The sequence below is a fragment of the Ciconia boyciana genome, chromosome 1 (genome assembly GCF_034638445.1).
Source record: "Ciconia boyciana chromosome 1, ASM3463844v1, whole genome shotgun sequence".
Taxonomy (NCBI): domain Eukaryota; kingdom Metazoa; phylum Chordata; class Aves; order Ciconiiformes; family Ciconiidae; genus Ciconia; species Ciconia boyciana.
In genome coordinates this window covers 84,216,564-84,243,384 of record NC_132934.1, presented here as the reverse complement: position 1 = coordinate 84,243,384, position 26,821 = coordinate 84,216,564, and the positions used below count along the sequence as shown (strand labels likewise).

General features: G+C 40.4%; 1 protein-coding gene across 1 annotated transcript; it reads right to left on the bottom strand.

The window, feature by feature from the left end:
• On the bottom strand, positions 1-26,443 carry DYRK4 (dual specificity tyrosine phosphorylation regulated kinase 4). Its single transcript, XM_072850537.1, has 14 exons — positions 26,420-26,443; positions 22,877-22,960; positions 20,791-20,940; positions 15,762-15,897; positions 14,409-14,572; positions 13,887-14,023; positions 12,904-13,044; positions 10,704-10,842; positions 8,322-8,403; positions 6,362-6,534; positions 5,139-5,199; positions 4,459-4,588; positions 678-826; positions 1-227 (listed from the first exon to the last, which is right to left on the bottom strand). The coding sequence occupies exons 1-14, from the start codon at positions 26,441-26,443 to the stop codon at positions 1-3; spliced, it is 1,797 nt and encodes a 598-aa protein (XP_072706638.1).
• Positions 26,444-26,821: the final 378 nt, after the last annotated feature.

The window sequence follows — 26,821 nt, the reverse complement described above, 5'->3', positions numbered from 1 at the left end:
TTACTTAATTGGTGGGAAAAAAAGAGAATTTTTTGGAAAAGCTGTTTCACCACTGTATTCTGCTTGATCATTTTTTTCCGTTTGGGTCTCCAAATGTTTCTCTGGAATAGTATGTTTCCTTGTGTTCTCCACATCATTTTCTGTTGTGCCTGTGGAGGGCACAGTGGGAGTCAGTCTTTCAGCCAGTTCACTTCTCACTTTGTCAGCCGTATCTTTCCAGATATTTTCTGTAATAATAAATAAATAAAATGATAGGGTAAGACTGCAGACTCTTAGCAGCAGATAAACACATGATCGTCACAAATTCACAAAAAAATGAGTTGAAAATTTTCTCTGGGATCTTACAGCCACCATTGATGCATTCTTTTGCTCTGAAAGTGAAGTGCACTATGGTGTGGTGTCAGATGATAACTATTTTGCTGTCAGTAGGGAACAGACCTTTCTGTGTGAATCTTTAGTACTGCCAATCTTCTTGCTGGCAGCTGCTATAAAACATAAGTAACGGGTTTCTACAGAAGTGAGAAATAGTGGCTCTATCCACCACATTCCAGTAAACATCCATTATCTGCACACTGTGTACTATCACCTTACCTTACTTCAGACAGATGATATTAAATATAAAGAAATACCAAACACTGATATAAATGCACTTAGTTCTCCAGGTAGCACATGCTTACGAATATCCTCTTTCTTTTCTGGTGTAGAGAACAAGCCATCACTCAGCTTCCTTGTCTGTGTTTTCTGTTTTGCTCTGTATATTTTTGGTTCCTGGATCCATGCATGCTTCATTGCTTCATCGGGAGTCATGCGCAGGGCAGGTTCCCACCTTAAATCCATGGTAGACAAACAGTTATTTAACCGTAGCTCTAACCAAGAGTCATTTTAAGCCAGAAGATTCAGTATTGTCTTCCGAAAGTCATGTCATGAGGACATTTTTTGAAACAAAAGAATTTTAACTGAAAACAAGGAAAAATCTTGTGTGATCTTCTCCATCCTTCTAAACTTTTTATTTACTTCAGCACTGTGTGCTTTGCTGATCAAACCCTCTGCAGCATCCAACCATTTTTAATATGCAGTTCACTGTGTTATTAGGGGAGGGACCCTACTGAATATTTGTTTCAAGGTTTTCACATTCTGTCAATGCAAGCTCCAAGAAAGGGAACGTAAATGAGACATAGGGTAATTCATTAAAAGATATGTCTTCCCTAATTTAACTGCACCTGAAACTACTGTAGAGACAGTGTAACAAAACTCATGTGAGATCTTATTATGGAAAAGAAAGGTTATTTTTTTTGCAAAATCTCTACGTTGACTTTATCCTCTCACAGGTTTCATTCACGCAGTTCTCATACCCACATACTCACAAGTGTTCTGGCCAAGACCACTTGTGTGTCACACAGAGGACAAGGGTTGTCAGCTACTGAGTCCTCATCACATCTCTGGGGTTCTTCTTGATTGGTGTCTTTAGACAGTCTTTAGACAGATCTTTTATAGCCTTTAGGAGTCACCTGCTGTTTGGGCATGGTCCTTCACATCAGAACCTTGCTGACTTCAGTCTCCATAAATGTTAGGCAAGGTAGCTACTCATGGTCTGTTTTACCTTGTATTTTGGAATATATGTTTATCTTCCTTTTGGACTAACAGGAAAATGAACAGCAAATGTGATATTCTGCAACCTTGTTGCCATGCAATTGCTGTGAGCTTTGAGATTTTTCACTGCTGGTCACCTGTGCTGTGGTCTCACCAGAGTGCAGGCTTCCTGGCTGTGAGACAGACAACACGCTCCCCAGTTTTACAGGTGGGAGCACTGTCCTAGGAGCACTGTCATTTGTTACCAATACACACCATCCTTTCAACCCCTGTTCTGCTGTTTCTTCCAGTGCTTAAACACACATATGTTTCATTTGTACTGCATTCATATTTCTGTTACTAATGTCTACATGAGTTGCAGACTATTTCATTCTGTTTTGTCTAATCTCAGTGCAGTCCAGAACTGTACAGAAATAATATAGGAAAAAAACATATTCTTGTCATCACAAGAGCTGAGTTATTTTTTTTTTTGTTCTGATGCTTTCATCTGCAAACAGGTGTGTACAAGTTGAACAAAACTATTTGTAAAGTCATGGCAAATGTATCAGGCTGTTTTGGACAGACACAGACTGGCAACTGAAAAAGACAAAATAGTTCAATTCTTTTTTGCCTCAAAAAGACTTTTCATTTCAAACCTTACCTCATTATTTGAAAATTTAAACAATCCAAACATGTAACATTTTTTTCTATGTGACCTGAAATTACTTGTTTACAGGTTTTTTTGCTTCACTGAAATTATTTCCTAAATGTTCTGATTTGGCCAGCAAACCAAAATGGATCCATGATCCAATGATCTGCTTTAGCAAGCAGAGAACATTAAAAGCAACCTTCTTGGGAAACAGAGAGGGATGATTTATTTTTTTTTTCATGTAACCACAAGTTAGCATGGATTTCTTTAGGAAAGTACTACTGAACTGCTAGAAAGAAACTTACAGTCAGTGCTAAAGAAGATACAAAAAATTAGCTTTGCATAAGATACAGGTAACACTGGAAAAGGTACAGGACCAGCTTCCACTGCCATTACACAGTATAAATTAGGATCCAAGCTCACCCCAAAAGCCTTACTGCACCTATGCAAGAGGTCAGTATTTAAGGCAACCAGACAAAAGTTTGTTCCTGCATGCTCAGTCTTTTATTTTGATGGATGAGTAAAACCTCATTAATAACCTTCTCACAGGCAAAAAGACCTATTAGTAAAATGACACCTCATATCAGCAGGGTCCATGACTCCCATCCTGTAAAATGCTTAGTAACCTGACCGCCTTGGAAAAGACACATTATCGTGTTTGAGTACAAAATAGTTTTGCTTCTCCCACATTATTATATTATATTATATTATTATTCATTTATTAAAAAGTCCCATTTACTTTGTGATGACAGATGATACGCTGGTGACACTAAATCACATCTCTCTTCCTCCACACAAACACATAGACACTTTGCCACCGACGCTTTCACGGCCAGTGTGGTTCGCTATTGGAACAGGTTGCCCTGAGAAGCTGTGGATCTCCCTCTTTGGAGATACTCAGAACCTGACTGAACAAGGTCCTGAGCAACCTGCTCCAAGTTTGCTCTGCTTTGAGTGGGAAGGTGGCTAGATGACTTCCAGAGGTCCCTTCCAACCTAAATTATTCTGTGATAATTCTGTGATATTCTGGCATAGCGAATCTGTGTGATTTCTACCTTGTGTGAAGACTGTTAACAATTACATATTATTTGCATTTAGCAGTTTACAAAAATGTGCAAATAATCAATTTCCTTTAAGAAAACAGCTGTGGACCACTTGTCATACTAGGTATTCAGCAGCAAAATCCTTGATTGGAGAAAAGTCAACAGTTTATCCTAGAAATGATAGGATCTGAGACATATCAGACTCTTCTTGCATTATTTATGAAAATCTATTCTAGTCAAGACAATGGAAAAATACAGTCTATCAAATAATTATTGAAATGTGCAATGTGACTGCTGTCAATTAAAAATAAGTATAACTATGATAAGGAGAAAAAGGGCTTAAATCAGCATGCAAACTACAAGGTAACACTCTGGTAACTGTGCTAAGTAACTCTCCATGCTAGCTACCACAGTCAAGAAGAAGCAACCAAACGATACTATTGATTCTGGGGTGGAGACATGGCTGAATGTACTTTGCCTTTTTATCCTCTGCTAAGGAGGAGGCGTATGGTGTATTGGAACTAAAAAGAGTCTAATCTCACCCAAGGCAACATGCACGCAGAGAGCAAGATCTTTATGAGCAGATACTCAAAGAAGCAGAATTGTTTTCATATATATACCTGATTGCCATTTCCAAGGCCTAGCACAAAAAATATAGTCAAGCCATTCAAGCCAGCTAAGTCAGCTCCAAATATAACTCCTGCTGGAGGAAACTGGAAGACCTTCTTCCCGCTGGAGAGGGAGTTAGATTTAAGTACAAAACCAAACTGTGATCTCCAGATATGCACTGCCTTGGGACAGTGCATTACCATTATCTATATTATCTGAATGAACCTTTATCTCAGATAAAACAGAAAGGATTTAATACAAAGGCCTCAATGTAAAAAACATTGCTTTTAGAGTTTAGTCTCCAGCATCAGAAGATGAAGATCTGCTTTTAGATATGATGATGTCAGCTTTCTTTCATACTTTGGACTAATCCCATATACTCTTTTTGTGCAATGATTTCTCCCTGCAATAAGCTCTGAATAATATTTATCCAAATGCTACCATGAGGAAAAAAACAAACAAAAAATCTGAAAAAAAACAAAACATCCCACCAAAAAATCCCAACAGATATAAAGATTTTAAGGCACAAGAGAATGAAAGCAAAGTCAAAACTAGCCTGCTGCATATAAGTCAAAACTATGAACTCACATTAGACATCCTTTCAGAAAGTCCAAGAAACCAGCATCATGGGTTTTCAGCACTGTGCTTAGATCCTTGGAGTCTGGGCATCTCTTTTTTCCCTTGCTGTTAGTTATGGATTTAGGAAAACCTTTGGAATCTTAAAAAAATAAAGACATGCTCAAAAAATTACTTTAAAAATCCTCACCAAATCTTTAAGAGAGTTGCAAAAACAGTACCGATATCCATCCCACGAACTCCATTTTTGCCCTGTTAGATTGATAGTCTGCCAGCATTGTGGCAGACAATGTTGGTTACGTCCTAGAGACTGCATCCCACACTGTGTTTTTTTGTTCATTTTGTGTAATTTCCAAAACCAAATTATACCCAGAGGAATGAACTTAATCCCAAAGCCCACTGTGTTCCTTTTAGCAATAATATTTTTAAGGAGTATCAGTGGAATGGATTTTCCAATCCCTTCCCTACCATCTTGGCAATGAGAGGCCCATAAGACATGAATAGCACAGTACCAGGTTCATTTGTAGGCCTCATGTTACCCTCTTGTTTCTCCTCAATACCTCTTCATGAAAGAACTTTTGTCAGCTAAGAAGCAATGAAGGTTCTCTGACCCTCCTTTCTACCAGTTATGTTAACTAGTTATTAACTAGCAGGGATGAATCCCGCAAAGACAAACAATCAGAAGCAGTTACCAAAGAACGTTCGCTTTCTTGATGCAGCCTGGATAAAATCAGCTGGTGGAAGACCCAATACCTTCAACACAGAAAATTAATTTGTGGAGTTACTCTTCATTTTGCAAACATACATAACTACTGGCAGGAGACATGAGGTATTTCACCCTCCTCCATATGAAAAGAAGCTGAATGTAAGCAGTTTACTGTGAAATGTCTACAAACCATTTCCTCTTCTGCCATTTATCATGGAAGGAATTAAGGGATTCCTTAGAGATTTCTTACACAGAAAACGTGATCTTATAAGGGATGACAATGGGATCTTCACTACCACAGAAGACTCTAAGAACAAGCATCTCTGTTAATGACACATGTAGGAGTCCACATGGAGAGAAGCTGTCTTCGAAAAATCTTGTACAAACTAACATGGCACTAGAAGGATCAGAACTTGGGGCTGAGTTCAACATCAGGTTGCAGTTTAGTGATGGGTATGGAGTAACTAAGTAACTTTCTTTCATGGCTCAGTTTTGCACCTATTCTAACATTTGCACTGGGTAGGTGATCTGAGGTAGGAGATGTCACAGTACATTCCTAAAACTCTTTGAAAAACAGTTACAAAGATGACAGAGCCAAACTCCTTGGTAGGGGCAGACAGTATAAGAAGGGGCAACATCCACAAATTGTGGCTTGAGAAGTTCAGGGTGACTATTAGGAAAAACTTTTTCACCAGGAGAGTAGAGCAGCAGTTGAGCAGGTCACCCAGAGAGTTTCTACTCAAGCCTTTGAGGTTTTCAAGATTTGCTAGAAAAAGACACAGCTGACTCATCAAATGCTAGCAAAAATATCTCTCTCAGCAGGAGTTTGGACTGAGGAGATCCAATTCAACCAACAAATATTTGATTTCTAAGAGAAGATGAGCCTGTTATAATTAGATTGGTTTTCCTTCCCCTTAGATGTGCTTCTTCTGTTCTAACTTCTCCATACAAATTCTGACCAGATTATAATATGTTTCCTTCAGAAGCAAGACAGTGAGTGTACAAAGCAGTGTTTGGTGTATGAAATGGAAATAACAGTTCTGCATTAGAGTCCATCCTTTCAAAGAGCCCTTTGACTGTGACAAACCTCCCTCTAAAAGACCAGCCCATAGACAAGTATATTTCATCATCTCTTGACATTTCTCTTTACTGCTGGCAGTGTAGTTTATCAAATGAGTATGTAATTCAAAAGACAATCCCAAAAGTTACCTCCATGATGCAGGCAAGTTGGTCAACTTCATTTTCCCCTGGAAACAGTGGGTAGCCTGTGTAAAGCTCCGCCATGATACAGCCTAAGCTCCACATATCAACAGCCATAGCATAAGGATGACCAAGAATCACTTCAGGTGAGCGATAAAACCGGCTCTGAACATAGGTGTACACTATAACAAAACAGGAAATTAGACAACAAGCAAAATATCATAAATGGGACAGAAATGTGGATTCCAGATTTCACAGAAAAGTGAAATACATGTTCAGGCATCATATATCTACTCTATCCATTATCTGCCATGATGGGATTGCTCACATAGGCTCTGAAAACCTTTTCTAATTCCATCCTAAAATCAATGGGTGATATGCTGTCCACTATTCTATTTGGAAATTGTTCTTCAAAAAGTTTTACTGAAATAAATTATTCTACTAATGCTGTGATTCAGCTGACTCCATGTTCATTTTCCTATTTGGAGGTCTTCCGCTTGCATCAATCAGCCGTTCTTCATTATCACAGGCTTGCACTGTAGGAAATACTGGTTTCACTGACACCTAGGGAACATCTCCTACTGCCTTCTGATTTCCCCATAAATGCATTATAGCCCCACAGCAGATGTCAAAAGATCTCATTCCAAGATTTGGACTCATCATAGTGAGTAGACTAATTCTTTTACCTCTTGTCATTCAGACAACTGAACACGATTACAGCATGCAAGCTCTGTTATTTTCTTATTCCTATCTCTCTGATGGTCAATTTGTTTATATTTCTGCACTTCTTTGCATCCCCACATATTCAACATTTTTCTGGAAGGAAAGCACCCTGAAAAGTAAGTGCTGCACAATATGTGATTTCACCAAATCTGTACAGTTAGAGAGTACCACGGTGACAATCTGTGCCCTTGTGTGTTTGACCAACTGTATAATTGTTGTCTGTTTTTTGTCATTCTTGTCACGAATAAATAGCTGACTTTTTATTTTCTGCTCTCTAATCCTGTACCACTTTGAGGGTTATACCAATTCTTGTTTCAGCTGACAGAGTCTCCTCAGTCATGCTCCATCTTTCCTTTCACTTGTTTTGTGTTTCAACTTGTTACTCTCCGCAAATATTTCAGGCTGCATCTCAGATTACATTCTACTCAAACATGGGCAAACCTAAAATTATTACCGACTCCTACAAAACTGGGATGTAAATCTAATGGGCTGAATCCCAAAATATAGATGAACAGGTTTGGCTCAGCTTAAATATCAATCTTTCATAGGAAAAATATGAGCCATTTAAGACTATTTTTGTTTTTCTAAGCTAATAAAATGAAGTGCAGATTTCTTTCTTGGGTTGTGTTTGTTGTTCTTATGTTTGTTTTTTTTTTAACAGATGATATTTGCATTCCTGATGGTGATATCATTCTTGCTTTACAATATGTCTATTAGTGTTAAGATTTATTATTAGGTGAGTTTTTATACATTTATTTATCCTTTACAAATTTTGTTCTTGTTATCTCCTGCACATTCTACTTAAATCTTTGACAGAAAAAAAATAAAACTGAACTTAGACTTTCTAAACTAAAAGCATAGTTCCCATTCCCCCCGTTGTATTAATCCAAAAAGTACCAATTATAATTTAACCATCCCACTGAGAAAGGCTCTCTGGACCTGATAAACTCCTTGTTAAATGAAGTAGTGGGATTATCCTTATAGGCCTATTTCAGCTAACCACTCTTGCAAATGCAATTCTGATTTCAACAGGAGAAGAGGAGCTGATCAGGCTTGGGACAAAGAAAAACAGCTTACTTGTCTCCTACCAGTATTTGTTCCACCACCAGTGGCTGAACAGTTCATCAGATTCTAATTGGTGGCATAGGCCACTATATTGGCTCAATCAAAGAAATAGTTTTTCCACATTATTTAAAATTAAGAAAGCTTATTAAGAAAATTACATCAACTTGACTTTTCTGCAAACCTCTTTGGTGTTCATAGCAGCTTGATCCAAAATCAATAACTTTAACTGAACCTTGGCCTTTGTGGTATAATAATATGTTCTCCTAAAGAGAAAAAAAAATCACAGGGAAAAAAGGGTTTTAACACCACATTAGATTAGTGAACACTTTGGAAAATAAGCAATGCACAAACACATTGGGTTTACACTTATCTGCATCATAAAAGCTTCAAACTACAACTTCCTTGGGAATGCATTTGCTAACATGAGTAGACATCCAATAGTGTGCAATTAACCGAAGCAGAGGGGAGATTTGCAAAGGTACCCAGTTTAAAGGTTAGCTAGACAGGGACACTAGTCCCTCATGTACAATGCAAGCCACTGTGCTGTGCAGTGTGTGTTGCTATCAAGGCACCAGTCAGTGAGAATGCTTGCCGTGTGAGCAGAATGAGCTCCCCAAAACTCATTGTTGTTAATCTAGTAAAAGGCAAACTGCATCTGGTTGCATGCTGTGCTAAATTAACCAGAACCATCCTTTTTGTAACCACAGAAAGCCCCTGCCCCATGAACAAGTCATACTTCACAATTCTTCCCTCAGTTGCTTTCAACCTTCTCCAGACTCTGCAAGCATACCTCTCTCCACCTCACAACAGTGTGATGCAGAGATCCCAAGGTAGTGATGAACGGAAATGGTAGGGCCCTATGGATTATTAGCTGGATGCAGATGGGTACAGTTCCATGTGCCTACAATTCCAGCTTGAGAAGTGATTCAAACAGCTAGCTCAGGAATATTTGCACTGATGAGTAAACACAGCTGATTAGCTCTCTTCTGCAGAGTTCAATTTTACCCTCATTAAAAATCTATCTAAATCAAGGATTTCCTTTGATTTCCTTTCTGATCATACAGTTTTCTCCATTTCTCAGCAGAGAGATGGCTACCTTTATCAACCAGTTTTAAAGTGATTATACATCAGAGCTTTGAAGGACCGAGCAGTTCCCAGGTTGATGCTAAATAATGACAAAGTAGTTTCTTGGGTAATTAGTGGACTCATAAGGAAATACTGTGTGTGACAGGAGGGAGAAGCTGCTACTGATGAAAGTCAAGGCAAGGACTGACTTCCACTACGCAGGTGCTCTTGGTTCTATTATGGGAAGAAGCAGCCTCTCTCTGCAGCTAGGTACCCCTTCATGCTCATGGTAGGACTCTATCTCTAATATTGAACCTCTTACATTGCAAGACTGCAAAACCAGGTTCTGGAGCCAGTGATTACCTAGCATGAAGTCCAGAGAAACTCCATACTCTACCTTATGGTAAGAAATATCATAGGAGGCAGATGGAATAACAGATGTGAGTTTCAGGCAATACAAATTAAATTAATGAAACTGTACAATTGTAGAATGAGAACAAAATTCTCTTTTAGTTAACTCACTAAATGTTCACTAATATGTTACTCTATTTAAATACAGGCTACACTCATTGATCTTGCCAACCTCATTCCTTGTCTGTGGCTGGCTGGAAACAGATTTCCCATTGGGTTAATTGTTTCTGATTAAGATATTTTTGTTATCTTGCAAGCCTCACTTCTCACTGCAAATTGGTCTGGCAAAGATGTTGGCAAGACAATGGGTACAGACAGTATGTGTCTCTTCAGATTTCTGAGTCAAGACACATTAAGCAAAGTGAGAGCAGAATTTCATCCTTGGCAATTTTACTTGAGAGGTTATTTATGTATTTATTTATTTATTGGTTCATTTGCAGTTTTGAAAAAGAAATCAAGAGAAACATTCACCTGAAATGAAAACAGAATTAAAATACTTTAGAAATTTCCAAAAATTGCAAAAATTTAAGATTGGGGCTTAAGGACAATGGAAATGTTTCACCTAGCATGAATGCTTAGCAGATATAGCAGCAAGAATTGGATCACAGATGTTCCTCCAGAAACAGGTGAGCACCCTAAATACTGTACTATAGAATGGCTTTGTCATTTACTAGGCTACTTAATTTTATAGTTACGCATATGAAATTAAATAGACTTAACAGGATAACCTGAAACAGGCTGCCTTGTGAATATCTCTTGTATTATAATGTCCCTTATATTGAAATACTTAATTTCACAAGTCCTTTTTTCTTTCTTTAAGCAAAAAGTCATTACCTGAATTTGATTCATATTTGCATACATTTTGGCAACCAGAAAATCATGTATAATACTGCAGTGAATGAACTGAATCAACGGAAAGAATCACTCGACTCTAGTACTAATACAGTCTGAAATAAACCATAGCTTCTGTACAAATACCCTGCTGGCTTTTAAGGATTCTTCCGAGAGTTCCTCTCGATCGATAAAAAATAGGATGAAGCTAATGTATTCTGTACAGAATAACAGGTTATGAAATAACTGTACTTACAGGCTTCAGATCACAGTGAATGATTCTTTCCTGGTAGAGCACTTGTAAACATCTCAGCACACACTGAGTGAAGTGTCGAATTAAAGACAAACTGAAACCTTGGAAATTGTTCTTTTTGATCAACTCATACAAATTTATTCTGTGGGGGTTGTGGGGGTGGAAGAAGAAGAAGACAGAAAGCAGAAAAGAGATTAGGGAACTTATTTTTAAAGGCATGATTAGTTTACAGTGCATTAAGAGAGTATTTAGCCTGTCTTCCTACATGAGGGAGGACTCAGGCAGAAGAAAATGCCTTAGCTATTTTCCTCCTTAAGAATGCTGTTCTGCATGTAATATGTACAAACATCTCCCTGAGCCTCCAGATCTAAAGAAGACATAATGTCAGTGGACTTGCTTGCCTACTAAACTCAGTGCTATGTTATGCAGCTATGCCGATTTTCACCAAGAACAACTGTCATTCAGGAACTGAGAAAAATAAATTTGCTTCAGTCTTCTTTTGCTCTCATTTGTCTTTCCTTTGGCACCTTGTGTAATTCCTTTTTGTCTAAAGAGTCTTTAATCAGCAGTAAATCTTTCTAGATAAATACCCCCATAAATTTAGGTCTCGTTAGGTTTTTATATGCCTCCTGTCACCATCATATCTTAGCTCCTCCCGTAGGTGATTAAATGAGGTTGCTAACTTCTGCCAAGCATGTTGGCAACATATGAACACTGCGCTGAGACCCCGCGGGCACCAGCAGCCCCGACTGCCCTGCCCAGTAGCCTGGGGTTCCCCCCACCAGCCCACGGCCAGGACTCCATGCCAGCCCCCCGGGGCCATCAGCCCCTGCCCACAGCAGGGCCAGTCTCCAGCTTCCCGCAGCCCTGCTATGGGCCCCGCCAAGCCGGGCCCACCCCTGGGCCTATCTTCTGGCCCAGCCTCAGCCTGTCCCTGTCCCCAGGGAGGTGCCTGATGCCCGGGGCTGGGGCTGCCCCGGTGCCCCCCAGCTGCCCTGCTCCTGGCTGCCAGGCCCTACCCTGGCAGAGTCGAGGGAGCCCCCATAGCTCCCGGTGCCGGAGCCCCCAGCTTGGGCTGCGCCCTGACAAGTACTGAGTGCTTAACGTGTGGTCATTCTTTAGAGGAGGAAATGGCCACAGGGATGGTGGCTATTGAAGGGATGCACAAGGGATGAAGGGATGCACTCAGCAATACGATCTCAAGAGGTGTCCTCAGCAGGACCCCATGCAGCTGCAATGACATCAATGATGGTAGCTTTCTGCCTTCCTCACTTGTGCATCCACTGGTGTCGAGCAAGGCTCATTCCTTCAGAAGTAAATGAAGTTACCAGGACTTGACGGAGAAGAAAGTTCACAAATTAAGGGGTTTTCAGTATATTTTAGAAGCAATACAAATTTCACCAGACAAATATTTTTATATGACAACCAGTCTTCAATTCTTCTGTAAAGAGCTGAAGATAGTGGCTATCCCATGAAAGTTTTCCCACAAGTTTCCATAGCAGCTTTCTGATAAAACCGGTCTGTGTCTTCCCTGGAGAGAAGGAGTTGACTCTTATCCCTGTGTGTCTGAGTGACAGACTTGCATGCAGCAACACCATGAATTTAGGTCTGTTTGTTTGAGATCAAGCCTTCCATACGACGATGAATCTTCAGCAAGGGCTATAACACGTGCAGCAATGGGGGCTTTATTTTAAGGGATGAGGAACCATGGATAACCTCTGTAACTCCAGTTTGATGCCCTGATTACAAGGAGGCTGGCAAATAAAATGGTCTGACTTCCCTAAAATATCTCCAAAATTCCTCCCAAGATGTGTCCTGCAGCATACATTCATAGAAAGCAAGGAACAGCTATACTTTTTAATTATTTAATATTATTCATATTTATATACACTGAAGTTTACCAGTCATGAATTCATTGTTTTACTCTTTTCCCCTTAGGTCTTTCAGGGAAGAAGACTTCAATACACAGCACAGAAAATAAGGGATGGATCATGTCATTGTCTACGTGAAGGCTGAACGGGGCCTTTTTCAGTTCACTGTTGGTGACCAAAGACTCAGTTATGCAGTCTGTATTTAAACAGTATTCCTTTCTTGTAACACCAAGAGAAGCAAGTTCTTCCAAAGAAGGCATAAAAATTAAAGCGTGTAAGGCACAAGATCTACAACGTTCCTTAAGATTTGTGTAAAGGAAAGTATACTTTACCCCAGCAGTTCAAAGGAAATACAGAAGTGATTGCGAAAGTAGAAGTATTCCTTCATGTGGATGATATTGTGAGTATCATCTTTGTCCTTCTTCAGGAGAGCATCAAGGATCTTCACTTCTACCAAAGCCTGGCTGTGAAATCTGAAATATCACAGGACATGGGAAAGGTAACATTAACTCAATCTAGCATTTGTAGCAATACAAATGTAACTTTGATTCATTATGGTTGTTGCCTAGTCTAAATATACTGGCCTTATATAGCATTTAAGAGTAGTTATTTTGACTTGTCTGAAAAAAATATTTAAATGAAAAACAGTCTCAAATGAGCATCCAGAGTAAAATCCTCGTGCTTTCTAAATCCATAGGAATGCTTCCATTTACTCGAACAGGGCCATATTTCACACCTACCACAGTAAGACAGTCAGTTTTGAAGAGCATCTTTACATTTAGTGTTCACTGAGGGGGAAAACTGAACAGCTAAAACTCTGTTGCTGGAGTCAACAGCATCATTCTCATCTGCTTCATTGACTCTGGTTCAAGCTAACCTCAACTAAAAAATTCTAACCAGTCACATAACAAGAAGACATTGCTTAGGACCATAGCATAGAATTTTTCATGTTAAAATGAGTGACTGGAGCCTTCCAGCATATTCCGGTGGTTTTGGAATCTTGCAGGGGAATGTAGGCTCTCAGCTCTCAGTCATGCAGGGCTGGTTACCTGTGTTGTTTATTAACTGTGTCACAGGTACAGAGACCTCCTTGTAAGTCTGGAAAAGCTGTGCCTGCTTTTATAGACTGTGTCTCCACTGGGTCCAGGCCAATTCTGAGTCCCTGACATACCTTTCTTCACTCTGTTCTCACTGTGTTTAATGAAAGCCTGATGTACAGGGGGGTTGATTTTGCTTTGTTCACATTATCCCAGATTGTCACTGCCTATATAACACAGAGCTGATTGTACTGATTTAAAGTCAACAGATGTCTCACCTTTTCTTATTCCTTATTATTTTCAATGCCACTAATTCATTGGTTTTATGATCCAAGCATTTAGCCACCTGCCCAAATGACCCTTTCCCAATCACCTCCAACACCTCATATCGGTACGCAATATGGTCATGTAAAACCTTCAAAAGAAAACAAGTAGTTCAGATTCAGGTAGTATGACAAAGATCAGGCTTTAAAGTAGTCCATGTGTGTGTGAATTTACTGTCTATGAAAGATGCTGGACTGGTAGCAAGTGAAGTCTGCATTAAACAAGGGCGACAGAGAAAATAACAAGTGCATGCTTCATTAATCCACCTACCTTGCATCAGTCCTGAATGAGATGCAAAGTAGGTCTCTCTTTAGGATTCTCTTCTGAGCTTTAAAGTGCTTGGTACTGATGTTTTCACTATGTGAGTATTTATCTTCTAGAAACAACATTTATCTCACATAGATCACTTAAGAGTTGGCAGACACTCACTACAAACTTATTGAGCTGCAAATGAATACCATAATTTTTCCGCTTACCTTTAAGTAGGAACCATGCTCATCATCGTAACAATTATTATTCTGGGTTTCAGGCAAACCTTCAATCTTTTTAGCTTCCAGCCCAAGAAACCATAGCTCTGTATAATTGAAAATTTCTTTTTGCTCATAGACTGTTAACTGGTTTCTAAAATTTTTCAAGGCTTCTAAATCAGAAAAAAAGAATATAAAACAAAAAATCAATAAAATGTCAGAAACCTGATGGCGAATTGCTTTTACAATGGAACATTTTAAAAAGTACAGCATGCCACTTCGAGCAGGAGGCTGAGTAGCTGACTGTTAGAGGTCCCTTCCAACCAACATTTCTATGATTCTACAATGTTGACATTTTGCACAAATTTATGTTTCTTTTTCTGACTTACAGTATTATGTTCACCAAACCATTCATCACCTGTCAGCAAGACTTTTAAGAGAGATTAGGTAAAAATTATTTGATTCTGAGCAAATATGTACCTAGATGTTTTTGAAAATCACATCTGTTGTCTATCTGCTTCAGCAAGCTTCATCGATTACATTAAAAAATTGCATGTTTTTATTGATTTGATTGTCATGTCTATAAAATGGCAGTAAACTTTAGTTAACCAAAGCTTTCAAGTACTTGTTTTTCTCATAGAAAATGTCAAGTTCAGATGCATGAGGTTAGGAATTAAATGGGGCCCAAATCTGCTGTTCTCCTAGTTCAGATTCTTCCTGCATAGAAACATTTCAGCTACCCTAACACCTCCACTTACATCATTTAAATCTAGATAAATAATCAGACGGTAGCATTACAAATCAACGTGTTCTCTAGGCATGCATGTGGGTGTTTTGATAAATAGTGGCAGATCTTCATCCACTAATGCAGGGATGCTAAACCATTTCAAAGCAAAAGGCCACTACTTTTTTTTTTCTAGAGTCCTTCTAAAAAAAGAGTAACTCTGACAGAAACTTTCTAGATCTGAGAACTCCCAAAATGCAATTTAGCCCACATAGACAAAATGTGACACAGCTACAAGCAAGTGGGAAAGGTGTTTTATCACTGTTATAGAATATTGCTGTCACCTACAAGACCTGTCGTAAGTATTAGACAAATACACATTCTTTTGTATAATGCATACTTCTCTCATTTATATATTTGTATTAGTCTATTCATTCTCCTATTGCATACATCCCCAAGTAGGATTTTTAGAAATCACCAAGCCCATCCATATCCCTTTTCTCCAAATTGTTTGTTAAATATTTCAGTGACCATTTAGCATGGGACCTTTGGTCACTTAATATCCTGACTGCATACACTCCCTATCTCTGCAGGCAGCCTGTCACTCCTGTCTTTTTAGCATGCTTTGTGTATTCTACCTGAAGCTGTCATAGGCAGCTTGACACTGATGCTGGTGCTTTCCAGTTCTGATGGTTTTTTCTGGGCTCTGGTATTGCTTTCAGGAAGACTGTCCGGAAGGTTAAATCGGGAAAAATTGCTTTGAGTTCCGTTTTCCTGCCAAGCAAAAAAAAAAAGGTAAATTTTGCTTTCAGATATTTTAATGAACATTCATCTGATCTGCAATTATATAAATATATACAAAAACATATTACAAATGCTACAATCTCAAATTGTAGAGAGCAAATTCTGCCAATAGCACTAGAGGCTTTTGGACCATGGAAAGATAAATCTCTAAATAAGAGAGGGAAGTTAATCTTCCAGGTTCATTCAATACATGGGCACTCACTTTCTATAAATGCTACAAATTGCCATGGTTTGATTAAGTTGCAGTAACTTGCATGAGCTAGGGTAGGGTCTGAGTATGGTCTCCCTAGTACAGAGGGCAGGAAAGATAGTATAATAGGCATTATCTATCTCAGATTTCTGTGTGGGCACATCTGCTGGAGAGTTGTGCTAGAATCCTTGAGATTGCTTGTGCAGCCCAAAGAACTGCAGCAACACCAGCTTGGGTCTGCACACATACACATTTGCAACAGAAACATCAAGATTGGTACGAATGGGGAATGAACAGCAGAAGTACTTGAAGGAACAAATTGCAGAAGAAAGCATATATAGATGTCACCTATATCAGCAGGTCATCAAGATCCCAGCACATGCAGATTCTCAGGGTTCTCAGAATCAGAAGATAAAGAACAGACTACAGAATCAAGCCATGAAGAGATGATTGAGGGCTGGAGATAAAAGAGAGCCAGATAAGGAGACAGAAGACAGTGTGCTCTGGGATAAGGGTATAGGGTGTGGGGGCCCAGGCCATGTTCTCCTCAATCCCTTCATTGAGGGGAAAAGACTCAGCTGGATACAATGCATCCAATGGATCAATACCTGGCTGAAGCTACAGAGGGCTATGGTTTCTATGAACATCGGATGAGGAACAAGAACTGCTGAGCAGAAACAGGATCCATCTGACGAAGCAGAGCAAGAGTGTCTTGCAAACAGCTTTGCTAACCTAGTGAGAATGGCTTTTAATTAGTTACATCAGGGAAGAGTCATCATAACCTAAAGGCCCTGATACTCATGGGGTAATTCAGTCACCTCAATATCTGCTGAAGTGGCAAAAGCATTCTAGGAGATTCCTGGACTGTGTTCTTAATGCAGGTGATCTGAGACGTGCTGCTGGACCTGTTACTCACACGCAAGGAACAATTGGTTGAGGATGTGAAGGTCAGGGGAAGGGCAGCTTTGGTTGCAGTGACCATGTGATTGTGGAGTTTAAAATCCTCAGAGAAGTGAGTGAGACAAGCAGTAGAACTACAAACCCTGATCTTCAGGAAAGCAACTTTTGGCTTGTTCAGGGATCTTCTTATCATAAACCTATGGAAGGCTGCCCTGGAAGGCAAAGGAAATCAGGAGAGCTCATTGCTCTTTGAAGTCAATCTCCTTAAAGCTCGAGAATAGTCCATTCCAACACACAGAAAGTTGAGCAAACATTGCTGAAGGCCAGCATGGAACTTCTGACCAGACGCAAACACAATAAGGAACACAAAAAAGGTGGAAGCAGGGATGGGTTGTCTGGGATACCTGAACATGCAGGCATGTTTAGGAAAGTCAAAGCTCAGCTGGAATTGCAGCTAGCAAGGGATGTGAAAGTCAGTAAGAACAGTTTCTGTGAGTACATCACCAGCAAAAAAGTAAGGGTAAGGAAAATGTGAACCCATTGCCCCATGGAGTTTGGGACCTAGTGACCAAGGATTTGGAAAAGACCAAGATACCCAATGCTTTTTATTGGTAAGTTTTGCCCTTGGGCCTCCCAAGTCCCTGAGTCTAGAAGCAGTGTTTGTGTAAAGAAGCATTACCTGCAGTAGAGGGAGATAGTTAGGGACCACTTAAGTAGCTGGACTTACCTAAGTCTGCAGGACCAGATGGGATGCACCTGAGAGTGTGGAAGGAGCTGGCCAGTGTCATTGTAAGGCAGCTTGCTGTCATCTTTGAAAGTCGATGCAATGAGAAGCAGTTCCTGATCATTTGGAAAAGGCAAACATCACACCTACCTTCAAAAAGGGCAAGAAGAAGGCTTCAGGGAACTACAGGCTGGTCAGCCTTACGTCAGTCCCTGGGAGGGCTATGGAACAATTCCTCTTGGAAGCCATTTTCAACCAAATGAAAGACAAGAAGTTGATTTGGAACAGCCAGTATGAATTTGCCAACATAAGTTGTGAGCAAATGGTGTCTGAACAACTTGATTGCCTTCTCTGATGATGTGATTGGCTTGGCCAATGAGAGAAAAGCAGTGGATGTTCTGTACTTTGACTTCAGCAACACCTGTGACACTGTCTCCCACAGTATGCTTGAAGCCCAAAGAGGGAGATATGAACTGGATAAATGGATCATAATGTGAGTGGAAAATCAGCTGGATGGTCAGGTTCCAAGGACTGCAGTTGGTTACTGGCAGCATCCCTCAGGGATCAATACTAAGACCAGTACAGTTTAGTGTCTTTATTGATGACCTGGACAATGCATGAGTTCACCCTCTCAAATGTGCAGACCATAGCAGGGCTGCTATCCAAAGGGACTTCAGCAGGCTGGAAAAATGGGCTATGGGTATCTTCTAAAGTTGAACAAAGACAAATGCTAAGTCCTGCATCTGGAACAGAATATACCCATGCAACAGGACAGGCTGGGGGACAACTGAAAGGATGCAGCTTTGCAGGCAAGGGCTTGACAACCACCTGAACATGAGGTAGCAGTGTGCCCTTGTAGCAAAGAAGGCCAAACACATCCCAGGCTGTATTAGCAAGAGGATAGCCAGCAGGGTGGGAGAAGTGATCTCCCCCTGTATTCAGCATTTGTGAGGCCATGCTGGGAGTGCTGTGTCTAGTCTGGGGTTTCCCAATACACGAAAGACAGTGACCAACTCGAGTGAATTCAGGGGAGAGGCCAGGGGATGGTCAGGAGCCTGGAGCACATGATGTACAAGGAGAGGCTGCAGGAAATACATTTGTTCAGCCTGCAGAAGAGGAAGCTTCAGGAGTGATCTTACTACTGTTTAGTTACTTGACAGCATGGTACAGAGAAAGCAAAGCCAGACTCTTCTCAGACGTGCGTGGTCCTAGGACAAGATGGGTATGTGACTAATGGATACAAGTTGCAACACAGGAAATGCTGATTAGATATTAGGAGAAACATTTTTACCATCAGAGTGGTTGGCTACTGCAACAGGTTGCCCTGAGAAGCTGTGGACTCTCCATCCTTTGAGATATTTGGAACCCAGCTGGACAAGGCCCTGAGCAACCCGCTCCAAGTTTGCACTGCTTGTAGTGGGAGGTTGGGCTAGAAGTCCTCCAGAGGTCCTTTCCAACATAAATTATTCCTTAATTTATTTATAATTCCTCATCCTTTGAGAAAGTCCTGATGACTCACAGAGGTGGGACAGGATGGAGACACAAAAGATCAGTCTCTCTCAGTGTCAGAAGGGTACAAAAGCTGTATTAAAAAACCAGCACATGGTTGCCCAGATAAGAAGAACCCAGATGATGTAATATAGACTAACCAGTGGGCAATACTAGTCCACCATGTCCTTACAAGAAGGGCTGATGCCACTTGGATACATTCATTGTGGTGCTTGTGAGTTTTAGGTTAAGAACGTGTTATTGCAAGTGAAAAGGGGTTTGTTTTAAAATAAAATCAGCTTCCCATACTTGCATCTAACCTTGTTACTTTTTTTTTGCAATTTTAACTACTACAAAAGCAGGGCAACCAGGTATAAGCGGCACCACTTGAACAGCTCAAGTACAGGTCTATGCTGACACGAGTCAGTCCTACCGCTATCCTGCTGAGCCCCAGATTGAGAACTGCACTCTGCCCATTTCAATACACATTCCCTCAATTCAGCAATGCTGTGTTATTTCTAAGGAAGGGTAAACAAAGAAGGTCTCCAAAACAGACAACACATAATCATGCTTTCTAGATTGAAATGTTTATTGTCCCCTGGCATTTCTAAGCCAAGCAAAAGGCTTTCTTATTGGTGTTTACACAGCTTCTTATAGGAGCCTATAAATTCCATTTAAAGGATAAAAAAAAAACCCTCTGTAAAACTCTTGGCTCCAGTCTTTTCACAGAAAATAAAATGGAGGGATGGTTCATTTTCAGGTGCAAAGCTTAATCATTGGCTTTTGTAGGAGTTGAGTGCAGGTTTGACTTATGAAGGCCACAGAATTAAGCTTTAAAGAAAATTTAAATTATTTTGGAGACTAACCCATTCCACCTCATCATTCATGCTATTTAGCATCTTGTAGCTTTGCCCAATGATACACACCCCCCCAACCAAATTAAATACTTTGTAGTAGTAGCAAGCTGCCAATTTCAAAGTCAAAGTATTTGAGAAGACTCTTGACTTCACAAACAAAATGCATTATGTGGGGACTTCCAGTGCAAGAGATCTGAAAAGACTTCATATTGGCGCCGTATAGAACCTGTCAAGTCTCTCAACAAAGACACTCCATTGAAGAAGAGGCAAGGTGAAAAAAGGAGTGATCAGAGTAGTGGTGATGAGTAGTGCAGGTCCCTGATTTGTTGGGGAGAGAAGCAGCAAAGGAAGAAGAGTTCAGACAGGGGACGGACATAGGATTTGTGAAAAAATGAGAAAGATGGAATGCCAAAAGTGAAGATGAATTTAAAAACTTCCTGTGACATTGGATGTCCATTAAGATACCTGGAGATACACACAACCATGCTGGTAAGCAATTTATCTATTTGATTATTTATAGTTCTTCCTTTTTTTTCCTCCTTAACTATGGCTGAAAACAGAAACTGATGCAAATGCTGACAAATTATTTCTCTCTTCCCACACACAAACGCACTTGTGACACTTTGCCACTGACACTCTCTTAGCAGTACTTAGAGAGAAGCTGATTAACCAAACACAAGATGTCTAAGAGCTTTATAACTCACCTGAAGAGAGGGGAGGACATTCTGCAAGCTCTTATTTGTTATCTGAGGCAGGCTGCTTTCAAGGTGGGGAGGGTTTGCAGTGTCTGCAACCAAACCATGCTTTGCTTGACCTTCCAGATGTGGGAGGGAAAGAACACCGCGACTGACTTTCTAAATAGAAAGCATAAGTAAATATTACATAACGACCTAGCAAGCAATTCTGTGTAACACCTTCGAAAAACAGAGGGATTTAAAACCTTGGAAAATGTGTATGGTTCACTTCTGACACCTAATGGCGAAGGGGAAAAGAGCAGATACCCTCCGGCAGCTCCCAGTTGTACTAATGGGCATGGGGAGGTTGCGCAGGAAATTGGGCAGCCTGGCACATTTTAGGGCATGAAAGTTTCCCCACAAAAGCATCTCCACCCAGCATCAGAGCACTGACTGTTTCAGCTGGAAAAGGTGGTTGGGCTTGGAAACTGAACAGCCGTTCTAGGCAGCAGGACTCCTTTGAGTGGGGAAAATAAAGCATCTGTAGGGGAATAAGCAGACATGAAGAGTAAATGGCAGACAACATCATTAGCTATTCCCAGTGGTAGAAGAGAAATTGGGACTGGACTGCTGCCAAGCACCAGGGTGGAGACAGTGGGAGGGTCTTCCCTGCACTGGTTTCTCAATATTTCCTTCCCCCTCATTTCCCATGGAGTTCACTTTGACTAGGCCCCTTTGTTGCACTCCTTGTTAGCGAGGAAAAGGCAAGCTCTGTGCAAACTTTACTGAAAAATAAATGCTTATACTCATTTGAAAACTCCAGGATTATTAGTCCTTCCTTCAGACTTCTCCCATTTGTTATTTGCAAAACATTTCTATACTGCTCATTCTTTAAAGTCAGACATTTAAGGATGCGGTTTTATGAATATTGGACCTCTAATATTCTTGGATATCTAAAGTGAGAGAAATGACACTCTTATCAGCAAAGAAAAGTTTCTAGGTAGACTATTTCTTTGGCAAATAAAAAAGTGATTTGAAATAGATCTGAAATAGATCAACTATGCACTATCAAATGCAGAACAAGGTCCAGAGAGTTAAGGCTACAACGCATATAAGCCGGTGACATTTTTGTCAACGGGGAAGGATAGAAACATACTTGTCAAGCTTTTGACAACAAAAGAGAGGTTTGATTTTTTTTTCAAAAAGCAAAGAAACAAAGCTCTCAATCCAACCAACTTGAATGAGTAAGTTTTCTTTTCCAATACACCATGGTTTAACCCCAGCTGGCAACTAAGCACCACACAGCTGCTCGCTCACTCCCCACCCCGGTGGGATGGGGGAGAGAATTAGAAGAGTAAAAGTGAGAAAAGTCGTGGCTTGAGATAAAGACAGTTTAATAAGTAAAGCAAAAGCCGCGCACTCAAGCAAAGCAAAACAAGGAATTCATGCACTGCCTCCCATGGGCAGGCAGGTGTTCAGCCATCTCCAGGAAAGCAGGGCTCCATCACGCGTAACAGTTACTTGGGAAGACAAACGCCATCACTCCAAATGTCCCCCCTTCCTTCTTCTTCCCCCAGCTTTATATGATGAGCATGATGTCATATGGTATGGAATATCCCTTTGGTCAGCTGGGGTCAGCTGTCCTGGCTGTGTCCCCTCCCAACTTCTTGTGCACCCCCAGCCTCGTCGCTGGTGGGGTGGTGTGAGAAGCAGAAAAGGCCTTGACTCTGTGTAAGCACTGCTCAGCAATAACACTGTTTTCAGCAAAAACCCAAAACATAGCCCCATACTAGCTGCTATGAAGAAAATTAACTATATCCCGGCCAAAACCAGCACACAATACTATGGGAAAGTCTTTAAAACCTTAGAACTGAGATTCCAGTGGACTTTTCATGAAAGCTTCAAGAAATAAAAGTGGCTAGGCAGAAGAAATACCTCAAATGCTACTGAACAGCCAGCAAAAACAAAATACTTACAGGCGCTTGGGACACCTAGTGTGGAAATGGAAGAGTGCAGGGAATCAAGGACTTCCCTCTGCTCAGATTCATTTATTATAGGGGGTCTCTTAGAAAACAAGCATTCAGATATTTTTAAAGTCAGCTGAAGAGTCACATACCTGATGGAAGACTCTGTTAGATCCCAGATGCTCTCTCTCTTGAACAGTCAGCTGAGATTGAGAAAATGCATCCACATGGGAAGACTGCAGACATGAAATGATGCTTTAATACAAATTATTCTGGAAAAAAATCCGGAAATCTCTGTATGGCTTCTGTGTTTCTTTCCTTTGTGGCAATGCCTGTGCCAACACAGTGTATGAGAGAGGACCGCAAAAGCTGCTGAAAATGCTCTACGCTCTAGCAATTCCTCTCCCGGTTGAACAGCTGTTTTGTGGGCAGGTGCAGAGGCAGCTTGCTTTGCCTATTATGCCTCTCAGCATGCTTGATATGCCCATGTGGTCAGCGGAGGGGAAGGGGGGGGGCTTTGCCATCCCTAAATATGTGCTCGAAAGCAGATAGTGAATCTGCTTGGAAGGACAGCTTTAAACTGCCTCACAAGGGATATTGTGAGCTCATCCATTGTTAACAGAGCATTAAACTGATTCAGCTTGTGGTACAGATTTTACGAAAACATAAATCACTGTTTAAATTTACTGAGATATAGAAAAAAATCCATTGGTTCCAATGAACAGATAATATTAGAAACAAATACAAAAAAAGAAACATGGGGAAAGTGTTAAGCAGCTCATCATGTTTTAAGATTCTACTAGTGCTTTCAGCATTTTTTTAATAAAGATGAACATGATAAGTAGCACTGTACATTTCTGTCCAATAACAGACTGTAGTGAGTTGCAGAAATCTTTACAATAATTTAGATACTGAAAACCCTGTGCCAGTATCAGTGCCAGGGGATCACTTTTTAAAGGCCTTTGTCATGGACTTCAGTTAGTCCACATGAAAATATGTCTGCATACTGGAGGAGTATGCTTAATGTGTTCTGTATTGGCTAGTGCCATAAAACATCTGCCATGATGCACCCTAGCTGTGCTGAAAGGGCCTCAGTCTGAGCTTGGAAGAAGGGACAACTCAGATGAGACTGCTGCATCATCTGTGCCAATACACTGCATATATTTAGGAGTTGTAGTGGGTGAGGGATGCTTGTGTACAAACTGGTCCATGCACATACAGTGACCCTGATATATCCAGGGTACATTGGCATTGCTACAAAGGTGCAGATCAAGCTAAAGATACATGTTCAATGGCTCTGACACATTCTGCTCTGTAAGTATGGAATAGGTGCTCAGAGGCTGTGGGATCTCCATCCTTGGAGATGAGGTTAGATTAGAGACCTCTAGAAGACACTTCCAAACTAAATACAGAGAGAAAACTTTATGTACAAATCTACCTGATCACATGAAGGAAATGCTGCCCTCTGACATGCAGGTTCAACTGTCTCACTGTCAACCATGAAGACACCACTAAAGCTGGGCAGACCAGCTAGAAACTGCCCTTTGGACAACTGTGCTGTTAGAGTTCATGGCAGGTATTTTCTCTTTCTTTTCATTTGAAAAGTCAGGGGAGAAAAAACCCACAAACAAGTAAGTCCTTCTGCGAGCTTAAAGGGTAAACTTCAGATTCAGAACAAGCTGAGAACAACAGCTCTGGGTTTAGCCTTATTATGCTAATTGGGTACAGTTTGAGAGGAAAGCTCATGGACATCTGTGGAGCAGAGGAGATTAGGAAAGGGAAAGGTACTAAGACCTGTCTTTGCAGGACAGATTCAGTGATTCCCATCTTTGGAACTAGAGATCAGCTGGCCACGGGTAAGGGATTATGTGCTGTGAATCCAAAACATTCCCAGAGCCACCACAACAAATGCCCCCAGAAGACAACTACTGGATTATTGCATCCTACACATGAATGTCCTAGAGCATTATATACTTCACCCAGTGCACCCCACATCCTTGTGGTCACTATCCTCCAGTGTGAATTTACACAGATGATCTATGGAAAACCCAGTGCCACAGTACTTTTACAGACAAACACTTCACATGCAAATTACGTACCCTGCATTTCAAGGGAGAATCACATTTGTTCTGAAGAGGAGTCTGGGATCCACATTCATAACTCTACTAGATAGATCAACCCAGGTCTTAATAAGACTATTCATTTTAGTGCATGTTATACTTTTTCCCACACCTCACCTATACTTTACTCCCAACCAGCTTTATTTTTCAGTTTCTGGAGCTGATGAAAACATTATACTCCATTTAGAGACAGTTTCTTAACCACTTTGTGCTCTTCTAACTACAAGTCAATATAAAGCCAGGATTTTTGAGAGAAACAGCTATCACTGAAAACCAAAGAAAGAGTGGACTTCACATACTTGTACAGACTGCAGAGTCTTCACTACAAAATGGCATTTTATTTCTTAGCAATACTTTTAAAAGGCTATGCAGTGATGTCTATATTACCAAATATAAATTTCAAAATATATTGTAGTTACTAATAGAGCATGAACAATTCACAAAATGTCTTTAAAACTCAGCAAGAGCTAAGGAAGCAGGTGACTGAGCTCCAAGCTGTGCTGCCAGAACTTGGAATCCATTTAATTTCCATTCACTGGGGAATGATTAACAAGATTTTGAGATGGACATTTTTCTTTTTACACTGCAAAAGCAAAATCAGTCCATCAGCCCATCGCCATGCCTTTTTTTAATCATGGAAATTTGGGATTCTCTTTGTCTCTCTTTCTCAAAACCTACTTATTAAGGGTTTATAGTTCTTCAGTGCTCTTTGGGCAATTTATTCAAAACACCTTAAAATCAATAACTGATCAACCCTCATAAGATTCCCCCAAATAGCATAATCTTTTATCCATGGAAAAACTGATCTGTGCCTACAACAGTCCTGCTGGTGGCTGAATGGGGAGCAGGTGGATTGATCAGTTAGTCTGCACAGTAACTTATTTGACGGTCTTGATCCAGATGACCCATCAGCTGCTGCTCTAGCAAAATCCTGTGCATCTAGTATGGGATCTACAGCTGAGCTGTTGTGATTGGTTTAATTCTGGCAGATGCACTCTGAAGAAAAACTCCAGCAACTGTTACTATTTCACTCCATTTCACTCCTGGCTGTCCTACTCCTATAGCACTCGGCCTGTCCTACAGCTCCAATATTGCACTTCAAACCCAAACTATCATCTCCTGCTTTTCCAGCCCTTCAAATCATGTATTACCTTGTTAATTCCAATTATCACTCAAGAAACAGAACAACGTCCTCATTCACTACCTAGTCTGCAGTCATAAGTAGTTTTAGGCACTGAGCATACAGCATTCTGCAAAATCAGAAATTGTGACACATTTTCATAATTCCCAAAACATCAGCTTATTTTTTTCAGTAGCCAGTTGACCATAGAAATCAGAAAGGCATTAAAATTTTAGAAATTATTAAATACACAACTATATAAAATATAGACTCTATTGTCTCTGCATTTAAATGGGCACTTTCTTCTTTCTGTCCTCTATCAAAACTGAATAAAGCCTGTAGAATACATAGAGAGAATGCAATGTAGGTGTTAAATCATGCAATGTATTAAAAAGCCATAGCAAATGCGGTCTCACTCACTCAAAATACAGTAGGAACATAAACATTTTCCCCACCTTGTCAACTATTTCTGTCAGCATAACTGCAAGAGCCGTTAACTGCAGGATATAGGTTGTTTATTCCATTCGGCGAATGCATTTCAGGAAGCCCACCTTCATCTAGTCAGAGCATAGCAGGATCAGTTTCGTACACAGTACCCTGATCAGAAAAAAATGGATAACCCTTCTGCTTGGCTTCAAATTTAAATTTTTATCCCGGAAATATGCCAGTGACTATTAGCTGCTCTAGTATTCTTTTGGTGGCCATCTGTTCCCTTTCTCAGCCTCCTTCTAGCCAAATATAATTTTCCATATTTATCATGGCAAGTCAGTAATAAGAAAGACAAATATAACAGGATTGGCTGTTCTCCTTGCCGTCTCAGTCTGTTCTTTCTCACTGAGCTCATGTGCTTGTGGAAA